The sequence below is a fragment of the Monodon monoceros genome, unplaced genomic scaffold, assembly GCF_005190385.1.
Source record: "Monodon monoceros isolate NGI ecotype Baffin Bay Population unplaced genomic scaffold, NGI_Narwhal_1 Super_Scaffold_2, whole genome shotgun sequence".
NCBI lineage: Eukaryota > Metazoa > Chordata > Mammalia > Artiodactyla > Monodontidae > Monodon > Monodon monoceros.
In genome coordinates, this window is record NW_021703776.1 from 49,488,172 (window position 1) to 49,499,993 (window position 11,822).

Consider the following 11,822-nt stretch of genomic DNA (forward strand, 5'->3'; position numbering starts at 1 on the left):
ATTTATTTTTGGCTGTGTTGGGTCTTTGTTGCTGTGCAAGGGCTTTCTCTAGTTATGGCGAGTGGGGGCTACTCCTTGTTGCAGTGTGCAGGCTTCTCATTGCAGTGGCTTCTCTCTGTGGAGCACAGGCTCTAGGCACATGGGCTTCAGTAGTTGCGGCACATGGGCTCAGTAGTTGTGGTTCGCGGGTGCTAGAGCACAGGTTCAGTAAGTTGTAGCGCATGGGGCTTAGTTGCCCTGCAGCATGTGGGATCTTCCCGGACCAGGGATTGAACCCATGTCCCCTGCATTGGTAGGTGGATTCTCAACCACTGCACCACCAGGAAAGCCCCCTGAGATGAGTTTTGATGGAGTAGTAGAAGTTAGTATGGAACAGTTTCAGGCTAATGAAGATGCAAAGGAAGTGTGGTCCACAGGCAAAGGTACAGAGGTAGAAGAAATCACAGTATGTTAGAAAATACTCCTTTGCCTAGAGCTTAGGGTTCAAGGAGAGGGTGGGACCAGGGTGGGGGTTGGAGGATTTTGCAGTCTTCTGCTGCCTCGAGGTTCTTAAGAGGTGAAATAGATAAAAAATGCAACCACAGTGGCTTGAGTTACCGTAAACTGGTGTTAATCTCACATTTGGGAATCCTGTAGCATCTGCAAGACTTGTTAGTCTAGTATTTAAGGGAATGCTGCAGATTTCTAGGTCAGGACTCAGATATATGTTATTAATGCCTGTTTCAGTTCTAACCTCATGCCAGCCAAACCTTGCAAAAGCTAGGGTAGAAAGAGATTGTTCAGGAAGTCATAGGAATATGAGCTGTATTTTGCTTACTTAAAGTTCCATATTGTGTTCTATTATCATCCTTCTATAATATTTATTTCAGAGACCCCTTTTCATTTACTTAATAAGATCTAGATGAAGGAACCTCACCTAGGCATTGTTCTGAGTGTACAGAGTTTACAGTGCTTACTATACCTTCATTAGATTGACTAGAGCCTGGCCAATATTAGGTCCTCAGTAGATAAACTGATGAATGAATGGAAGATTTAACTTTTAAACGGTAAAGAGGAGCCATTCCATTCATACTCCACCTTAAAGCTCAAGTTTAGGTTATTATTTTTAATGAATGTATGATTTTAAAATTTCATGCTTTTGTGTACTAAGTTTTTACACTATATTACTTAATTCTAGCTTTGAACGATGTGGTGAAAGAGTTTATTTCCATGGGAAGTTTGGTGGCACTGATTGCTACAAGCCAGTCTCAACATTCTCTACATCCTTTACTTGTTTCTGCTCAAGGAGTTCACATATTTCAGTGTGTCCAGCATATTCAACCTCCTGACCAGGTAACATACTACTTGTGAAGATTATTGAAATATGTCCCTTTTTTTTTTTTTGGCTGTGCTTTGTGTTATGCAGGATCTTAGTTTCCCAACCAAGGATTGAACCCATGCCCCCTGCCGTGGAAGTGTGGAATCTTAACCACTGGACTGCCAGGGAATTCCCATATGTTACTTTTTATATAAATTACATATTTTTCAATTTTATTCATGATTTATGGCTTTAAAGTAATGCTTATGTTAGTGATCTTAAGGGTTCTTAAAAATCGACCTTCAGTGAATGTTTTGCTATTAGATGCACAATTTTCATTTGTAACCATCCGAAATATTACCAGGTACTTTCCAAGGAAATGTCTTTTTATAAAACAGCATTTTTTTTTCATTATTTTCTTTTTTTATTCCATTTAAAAAGAAACAAAAACCCTAAAAATTCTGAACTGCTTCATTTCGCATTGGTAAAATCTGTAAATACACTATGGAAATTAGAATTTTTTTTCCACTTTAGTAAGATATAATTGATAAGTAAAATTATATATATTTAAAGTGTATGACATGATGATTTGCTATACATGTACATTGTGAAATCTTTACCACAATCAAGTTAATTAACACATCCATCACCTCACATATTTACCTTTTTTTAAGCATTTCTTCTTTTAAAAATTTTACTGACTAAACTGTTTTTTTTTTTTTACCAGCACTAATATTCTGTACCCATTATGACTCTGGCACCCATTTCCAACATGTGGGTTTTTTCCCCACACCATCAAGCAATTTTTGGACACCAACTGAGTGTCCTGCAATTCAGCTCAATTCTGACACTACCCAGAGAGAGCATCAGATTCCACAGGTTAAGGCCTCAGTTCTACAAGACAGCCCTCCACTTTAGATGCCAATGTTACCTGTGCTTCTGACTGGTGATAAGTCAGAGGTTCCTACTATTCCCTCTTTGGGTTCAATTAATTTGCTAGAACAACTCACAGAACTTGGGAAACTAGTTTACTCACTAGATTACCAGTTTGTTACAAAGAATATTAAAGGGTACAAATCAACAGTCAGATGAAAAGATACATAGGATGGAGTCCGAAACAAAGGAGCTTCTGTCCTTGTGGAGTTTGGGGCCTGGCCCGGTGGCACATGGAAGTGTTCTGGTTCTCCAACCTGGGAGCTCTCCAGCCCCGTCCTTTTAGGTTTTTATGGAAGCTTTGTTACATAGGCATGACTGATTAAAGCACTGGCCATTGTCATTGATTCAGCCTTCAGTCCCTCTCCCCTCCCTGGAAATCAGGGGGTGGGACTGAAAGTTTCAATCCTCTAGTCAAGGTTGGTTCCCCTGGCAACCAGCCCCCATACTTAGGTGCTTTCCAAAAGTCACCTCATTAACGTAAACTCAGGTGAGGCTAAAAGGGGTTTGTTATTAATGTCAAGACACCTTTATCACTCTTATCATTAGGACATTTTAAGGGTTTTAGGAGATCTGTGCCAGAAGCAAGACAAAGACCAAATGTATACAAGCACATACAGCTCATCATCTCCTCAGGGGACTTCAATCCTGATGGTTTTAGTGGCAGCACGCTCAAAAAGAATGTTCTGGGACAGGCAAGCATATTTTAACTTCTTGTTTAAAATTCTTACGTCTACTCTAAATATTCAGACCCTGTACTAATTAACTGTTATTGAAGAATAAAAATACACCTGTTATTAAGCATAACAGAATGGTAGTGGTATTGGTCATTGAATGTGTTTTTAGAATTATGTTTTATAGGAATAACAACCCTTAAAGGAACCAAAATAAAAATCTTCTTACTGGAGAAAGAGAGCAATCATTATGAATGTGGTTTTTTTTTTCACAACTTTATTAAGGTGTAATTGAAGACAACATACTCACTATTTAAAGTGTACAATTTGATGAGTTTTAACATATATATATATATACACACACACACCATGAAACCATCACCACAATTAAAGTAGCAAACATTTCCATCCCTCCCATATGTTTCCTACTGCCCCTTTGCAATCATCCCTCCCCCACTCCACCTGCAAGCAAACACCAATCTGCTTTCTGTCAACCTGATATTTCTCAAAATACATGTACAAAAATTTGCACTTGAGTAAAACTATAAATTTGAATTTTGTGTTTTTTTCTTTAGGATCAAAGATGTGAAATTCTGTATAATGTAATAAAAAATAAACTAGACTGTGATATGAACAAGTTCACTGATCTTGATCTGCAGTGTATAGCAAAAGAAACTGAAGGGTTTGTGGCTAGAGATTTTACAGTGCTTATGGATCGAGCGATACATTCTTGTCTCTCTTATCAGAGTATATCCACCAGGGAAGGTAAGTTTTACTGTTAAACCCAAAATTTGGACTCTTCTTTCCGTCGTGGAGAAGTGTAATTGTAGTAAGGTAAGAATTAAATATATCCATTTTAGTATTCAAATAAGCAGCTATTTGAGTAGAAAATTGGCATTTCCAGCTAAATTGATGGCATTTTTTTTAATTGAGTTAAGATTGGCTAAGTGAAATCAGACGGAGAAAGACAAATAACATGATTTCACTCATATGTGGAACATAAAAAACAAAAAAATAAAATAAATGAACAAACCAAACTAAACATAAACACGTAGATACAAAGAACAGAGTGGTGGTTACTAGAGTGGAAGGGGTAAGGGAGGGGAAAATGGGTAAGAGAAGTCAACTGTATGACAGTATGTTTTGAAAATTCATATACAAATAGGACTACCAAAAGTTTTGTTTATTTTTAAACAGAATTAGTTTTAACAACATTGGACTTGCGAAAGGCTCTCCGAGGATTTATTCCTGTGTCTCTGCGAAATGTCGACCTGCATAACCCTAGGGACCTGGGCTGGGATAAGATTGGAGGATTACATGAAGTTCGGCAGATACTTGTGGACACTATCCAGTTACCAGCCAAGGTACTTAAAAAACAACCAAACCAAGCACTACCAACTGCCAGAAGAACCACTGAGTCATCCATCGGTTCTGGCTGTATATGTTTGCTTGCCCAGCTTCCATTTGGTCCAACAAGTATTTATTATTACCAAGTAAATGTCCAGTCCTATTTTTGGCGCTCTAACAGATTTTTAAAGTATCTGATATATTCCTTGCCTGGAAAGAAAGCTGAGGTGATATTTATAGTAAACACATTTTGATGGTGAATTTCAGAGTTCTTGTGTTTTTCTTGAATCGTCCAGGTTGTACTAAAGCAAATGAACTGTCAGCTAGGGTTGAGCAGAAACAGATAGGAATAAACTGGCAGGTGGGAGAGTCATTTAGATCCACAGAGCTGATGGATTAAGCCAGTTTTCTAGACTCTGGGTGCCAGTCTAGAAAGGCAGAGTTAGCAGGCAGCATAGACCAGGCAGACAGCAGGATAGAGGGGGCAGTTGTAGATTGTTCTAAATAGAAGATCAAAAGTAGAATCTAGGAGGTGGTGTGTTTGAATCAGAAACCTGAGAGAAAAGGATCTTTGCATGAGATCAGGGGCCCATCCAAAGAGATAAAGAAATGGGTAAGGATCTCAGTTACATGTAAGGACCTCAGTTACAGACAGTCCTGGGAACTGTCTGGTGGGGCCTGGGACATACTGAGTGCAGCCCAGGACTGGGGGTTAAAGCCTGTTTGGGAGAACAGGGGCGTGGGAAGTACTTGCCTGCGGATTATGACCCCAAATGCTGGGTCTGGGCACCAAACATCAGTATCCAGATACATCCCGGGCCAGGTACGTGAGGCCATCTGCGTAAGTGCTGACTTTGGGGCCTCCTTCAGATTAGAATGGAGGTCGAGATGAGGTTGAAATTTTGTCAACACGTGGGACTAAATAGGTGTACTTAATAGAGGAGACTAGGAGATTGCTGACAGTAGCCTGATGTTTGGCTCACCTGTTCAAAAAATTTTCTTGCTGAGAAGCTGGTGATTTAGAAGATAATTTAGAAGCAGTCAGTTACTTGTTCAGCATTGAGACTCTTGGGAGATTTTACTGTCAATTATAATTACACATGCTTCTCTATTATTTATTTTCTTTCTTTGATTGAATATATTTGAATATACATAGCTGTCATAACTTGCCCCATGAACCATACAAGTGGAAGGCAGTATACTTATTAAAAGGTTGGGTTTTATTTTCTTAATGTAGTACTATTATAATGTTTGGAAAAAAAAAAACAGGAAAAAATGGAAAGAAGTTCTGATGCATTTATATGCTTTTTATGTGGAATGTATTCCATGGTCCAATTGGGAAAAATCTGTGGTAGTTCCTTTGAGTTCATTTATTATTCTGAGTAGGAATGTTTTTTTCTATCATTGTACTGTCATAAAGATGGCCATTGTTACCACCCAAGTACTTTTTTCTATACATTGAACTTTGACCACTGCTTAGTCATTTGTTTTAGAGTTGAGCTCTTTGTCATATTTTTCTTTCAGTACCCAGAATTATTTGCAAACTTGCCCATACGACAAAGGACAGGAGTGCTGTTGTATGGTCCTCCTGGAACAGGAAAAACCTTACTAGCTGGAGTAATTGCGCGAGAGAGTGGAATGAATTTTATTAGTGTCAAGGTATGTTTGGCATTTATCTTTTTTCTCTTCTTTTTTCTTTTTTATTTAGTTGAGGGAAAATTTACATAATTAACTATTTTAAAGTGTACAGTTCAGTGGCATTTAGTGCATTCACAATGCTGTGTAGCCAGCACCTCTCTCTAGTTGCAAAACTTTTTCAGCCCATTCTCCTTCCCCCAGCCCCTAGCAACCACTAATCTGCTTTCTGTCTCTATGGATTTGTCTGTTCTAGCTATTTCATATAAAAGAAATCATGCAATATGTCACCTTTTGTGTCTGGCTTCTTTCACTTAGCATAATGTTTTCAGGGTTCATCCAAGTTGTAGCATGCCTCGGTAGTTCAGTACTTTTTATGGCGGGATGATATTCAGTCTTTTTTAAGGTGGTGTGGATATGCCACAGTTGGTTTATCCATTCATCACTGGTGGACATTTGGGTTGTTCCCATTTTTTGGCTGTTATGAATAATGCTGCTATAAACATTTGTGTATAAATTTCTATGTGGACATATGTTTTCATTTCTCTGGAATACATATATACCCAGGAGTGTAATTTCTGGGTCATATGGTAATTCTATGTGTAAGTTTTTGAGGACCGCACCATTTTACATTCCTACCAGCAGTGTGTGAGTGAGTATACCTATTTCTCCATATCCTCGCCAACACCATTTATGTTTCTTGATAGTGGGTTAATCTCATATTTGGAAAACTAGTAGGAGCAGTGATCCATCTATTAGTTAAACTGTGTGGGAAATTGAATAATGAGGCATCTCTCTTTTGTAGGGCTTATTATGTTCTTGCTTAAGGCAGATCTTCATGCATTATAAAATAGAATTATGCCTAAATAATCAGATAAAAGAGCAAACTTGAAGGGGGAAGAAAACCTAGAAGACTAGGGGCTGGAGACCACACTAAGGCAGGAAGCTGGGGTTTTTATTTGTTGGCTATATTTCACCCTTGCTGTGTCACACCAAGTTAAATTTTTTCAGATATAGGGTGAGTATGGTCATTAAAGGACATGCTAGCAGATCATTTTGGGTACTGCTTCACACTCCACCACTGGTGTGTCATTATGGTCTGGGATGTGCTGTCTTATCTGTACAGCTTCAGCACCCCAGCAATATTTGTTTGCCAAAGAGTGATTACATTTCAAGGCAAAGTAATCATATGCAGATTTCCCCCCACCATCCGGAAGTAGAGTGTTTCTATGAAACATTACTGTAAACTGAAATGGTAGAAAACAGAGAAGCAATTGGACACACCTTGCTAATGGATGAACAAAATAAATCGAGATAAAGCACAGATGCTCCCAGACACAGTTCAAAACTATGATGGCTTGATGCTGCGTGTAGTTCCCTAGAAAGAAGCTTGGTGGCGCCACTGTTGCCGCTGGGGTATGTTCTGCCTCTCCAACAGCTCACAGCGGGACAAACACTGAATGCTTTTCACTTTTCACCCTTTTTCATAAACGTGAACAATTTTCTTTGGATTTCTTTGTTAGCGAAAACAGTTACTAATGTAGGTCTTTAATAAAAGTGAAGTAGTGTAAAGCAAACTTCAAAAAGTGAGGGAAACCTGTATTGTAAACTTATTCAAAATTGATTTATAATCTGAAAGCCAGTTTATTAATTTGCAGTTGGGTTATGCCTACCCTCTTTTTATCACATGAGATTTTCTGCGCTGGTTATGTGGGTATCCTGGCATTGATGGAGAGCTATAACTTTTAAATTTTCCTATCTTCTTTTTTTGGAATTTGGAATAACTATGACCATATTCTTCTTTTTTACTTGTCACTAGAATGTAGTTTTACTTTTTTTTTTTACATATAATTTTCAAGATTAACACTTGCAAATATTGTTGTATTTTAGATTGTTCCATTAGGGAGGACATCTTATCTCTTCCCTTTAGTAAATCTTCAAATCACATTTGGGATGAGTTCTCAATGCACAGGTTTCGGTAGAGAGTTGAGGCTGTGTAGGTCTGGGTGGATCCTAGGAGGCATGTATCAAAGACAGCCCTTTCACTGACACCAGTATGTTGCCTTTTTCCTAATATTTTGCCTTAGTTGTTTCTTGTTCCATCCTCTGTAGTTCTCTGACTATACTGAGAAGTATAATCAAATACTAGTATATTAATAGCTACCTAGATGGCTGAGTATTAGAAATTCTTTATTTTGGTCACATATCCTGATCACTTTTTGGTCTTTTTAAGGTAATGATTTTTCATTGGAGATCACTTTAGGGCCTATTCAGTTTTTTAAAATATCCCAATTTAAGGAAAGACCGTCCTCATTATTGATATTGTTATATGTAGTAAAGTTTGTTTTGAAAGTTTCGTCAGTTGACTTTTAGAAAAAATGATATATTCTTCAACTTCTGAGCAAATAAATTGGTTTCAGTTACTGAAGATGCTAATTACAGTAATTCATGTCACATTACATATTTTTTGGAGTCTCCAAAGATTTGAGATAAATGGAACATTTTCCCTTTTTAAACCATTCATTACCTTACTAAACAAATAATTATTCAGTACTTATTATGTAGCAGGCACTGTTTTTGGCACTGGGGATTCAGTAATGAACAAAACTGCCTTTTCGGAGCTTATATTCTACTAATGGAGGGAGGGAGACAATAAACAGACACATTCAATGTATAATATACTGTCAGGTGGTGGTAGGTACTAGGTAGGAAAACAGTCAAGGGAAGGAGGTGTAAAGTAACTGGAGTGAGTCATAGATGGGTTTGTCAGACAAGGCCTTTCTGAGGATGTGGCATGTTGTCAGAGATCTAAATAAAATGAAGCAATGAGCCATGAGACTATCTGGGGACAAATGTTCTAAGCAAAGGAAACACCAGGTATAGAACTTGTGGTATGATATTTAGTCCAGCCACATTAATTTTTTAAATGTAGTTCAGAGAAGTCCATTAATTATATTAAAATTTTTCTAATATTGCATTTAGACTTAGTCATGAACAAAAAGTATATTTTGTTTTTAGATAGTTTTGAATGAATTCTAATTTAATTTTATTTTACCTAATAGGGACCAGAGTTACTCAGCAAATATATTGGAGCAAGTGAACAAGCTGTACGGGATATTTTTATTAGGTTAGTTACCAGTGAATGTTTTTTTAAAGTAACTGGCTCTGTGGTTATTTATCAGTCAATGCTTTTTGGTCTTCAGTTGTTTTTATGAAAAACTGATGTTTGAAACCTGTGATTTATGTGGGTTATTAATAAACTGAAGAACAAAAATTCACTGTTTTACCAAATACCACTTAAATATAAAACATTTTTGATATTAAGTTTTGGAAATTATTTGGTTTTATATTTACAATAGAAATATTTCTGAAATGCTGAAAGTGGAATCATAAGTGGTTACTCAAGGATTCTCAAAGTATATGAAGCACATAATTACCCCAGTTTATCTCTTTTATAAATTAAGATTCCATGTGGTCAATGTAATTAAAATAGAGTATAATTATTACTGCATTTATATAAAAATACATATGAATACAGAAGCTAATATTTAAGAGTAAAAAAATTACTTAAATGTGATGGGATTACAGGAAGCTTCTAAATGAAAGAGCTACTTTGTTCCATTCCACTAAAATTTTATTATAAAATATGCAATTAGGAGAATATATATAATGTACATATATATTTTAAAGAATAATAAAATGAACTCTTGTATTGCTACCACCCAATTTAAGAAAAGAATATTACCAGAAAAGCCTATTACAGGTAAAGACAGTCAACCACATATTGACAAAAGGTTCAATTTACCAGAAATATATTACAATTATAAAATTATTTGTATCTAATACTGTAACTTCAAAATATTTAAGGCAAAAATTTATAGAACTCCAAGGAGAAATTGACAGATCCACCTTCATAGTAGAAGATTTTAACACAGTTCTCGGTAATTAGTTAGTGAAAAAATAGTTTAAAAAAATAGTAAACATTTAGAAGATGTAAACAACATATTCAGCAAGGTTGATGTAAGCATATTTAGAACATGTACCCAACAATCGGAGAATACACATTCTTTTCAGGCACACCTGGAACATTTTTGATAATTGGCCATATGTCAGGCCATACATAGTGATTGCAGTGTTTCAAAGAAATAGTATCATACAGACTCCATTTTCTGAAAACACAAGTTAAAATAATCAAGAAAAGGATAAGCCCCCCCATACATGTAGATATTTTTTTAAAAACTAAATAAATCATAAGTGAAAGAAGAGATCTAATGGAAAATAATGAGCACTAATAAGGAAAATGCTGTTTATTAAAATTGTGAGATACTGCAAAACTTATTTCAAGGAAAATATAGCTTTTAATTTTTAGAAAAGAAAAAAAGACTGAAAGTTAATCACTAGGTATCCATCTCATGAAATTAGAAAAAGACAGATATAAATGAAAATAAAGAGGGAAATAATAAAGAACAGAAATTAGTGAAATAGAAAACAATTCAGTAGAGAAGTTCACAAACCCAAATATGTTTTGTAAACCTGATACAGTTGATCTCCAGCAAGACTGATCAAGAAGAAAGCAAGCATGAATAAACAACATTAGGGATAAAGGGGAGGAGGCAAGACTAAAGATATACCAGAAATGTAAAAGATAATAAGGGAATATTGTGAAATAATATTATAAACTTTATGCCAGTGTTTTTGAAACTTGGGTAACATAGACAAAATATATTTGACCAAAGTCAAGCAAGGAAGAAACAAAATCTGAATAGTCTTGTAGAGGTAGGAAAACAATGGGCGCTAGTTAAAAATCCTTGCATAAATCAAACATCAGACCTAGTTGGTTTTTTAAGAGAGTTTTGCCAAACGTTCAAGGCACAGGTAATCCAGTGTGTTGTTGGCCCCAGATTTATCTTACTTGCCATGTATTTACTAAGATATTTGTTGGGTTTTTTCCGTCACCATGACAGATATTTTGTATTAGGGGCAATTCTTTAGACATCTAGTCCATCATTTTACCAGAGATGGAACTTATGTTACCTTCTTTTTAATGAAAACAAAATTAGTTAATAAATTAATAAAACTATATGTCAAAGTTCAAGTTAGAAAAAAATGTAATATATATAACTAAAATATATTTTATAGAGAGCCTTACAAAATAAAAGTACTAAGCTCGCCAAAATGTAATGGACAAAAGACATGAAGAGACATTGCACAAAAGAAGTGCCGGTGGCCAATAAGCATATTAAAAAGAGTTTACTTGTAATAAGAATCAAAGAAGCATTTCACTCATTGAGTAAGACTGGTTTTTGTTTTAGTCTCTGTCCAGAAGGCATTTGTCTTCCCTGACCTTTCTAAGACCTGGTTTACTGAAAACAAGGATAATTACATATGCCTTGCCTTCCTTAAGGGTTTGTTGTGAAGAATTAAATAAATACATAAATATATATATATGTGTGTATGTGTATACAGATATAGATATATATGTGAAATTACTTTGCAAACTCTGAAGCCCTATTCAGATAGGAAATACTGTTTGTTTCCCCAGAGCACAGGCTGCAAAGCCCTGCATCCTTTTCTTTGATGAATTTGAATCTATTGCACCTCGACGAGGCCACGATAATACAGGAGTTACAGATCGTGTAGTTAACCAGTTGCTGACTCAGTTGGATGGAGTAGAAGGCTTACAGGGTAATAATTGTAAATACAGAAATATCTTCTTATAACAAAATTGCACCAGGATTTAGTAAAGGATTTTTATTTCCCCCCCCAGGTGTTTATGTATTGGCTGCCACTAGTCGCCCTGACTTGATTGACCCTGCCCTGCTCAGGCCTGGCCGACTAGATAAATGTGTATACTGTCCTCCTCCTGATCAGGTGACAATTTCATGTTTTGAGTCCAAAATCCAACAAATGCTATACTCTTTCCTTGTGAACTTTAC

At 36.1% G+C, this 11,822-nt stretch overlaps 1 protein-coding gene across 4 annotated transcripts in view; it reads left to right on the plus strand.

Annotated features, from left to right (window-relative positions):
• Positions 1-11,822, plus strand: part of PEX1 (peroxisomal biogenesis factor 1) — a 73,102-nt gene that overhangs the window by 35,410 nt on the left and 25,870 nt on the right. For all 4 annotated transcript variants that reach the window (XR_003795219.1, XM_029233385.1, XM_029233384.1 and 1 more), the window contains exons 13-19: positions 1,178-1,332; positions 3,480-3,669; positions 4,102-4,268; positions 5,776-5,910; positions 8,949-9,013; positions 11,429-11,571; positions 11,654-11,757. Coding sequence is in view for 3 of the 4 variants with exons in the window: in XM_029233385.1 (XP_029089218.1) it covers positions 1,178-1,332; positions 3,480-3,669; positions 4,102-4,268; positions 5,776-5,910; positions 8,949-9,013; positions 11,429-11,571; positions 11,654-11,757 (959 nt within the window). In the remaining variant the exon portion in view is untranslated. The remainder of the gene's footprint in view (positions 1-1,177; positions 1,333-3,479; positions 3,670-4,101; positions 4,269-5,775; positions 5,911-8,948; positions 9,014-11,428; positions 11,572-11,653; positions 11,758-11,822) is intronic.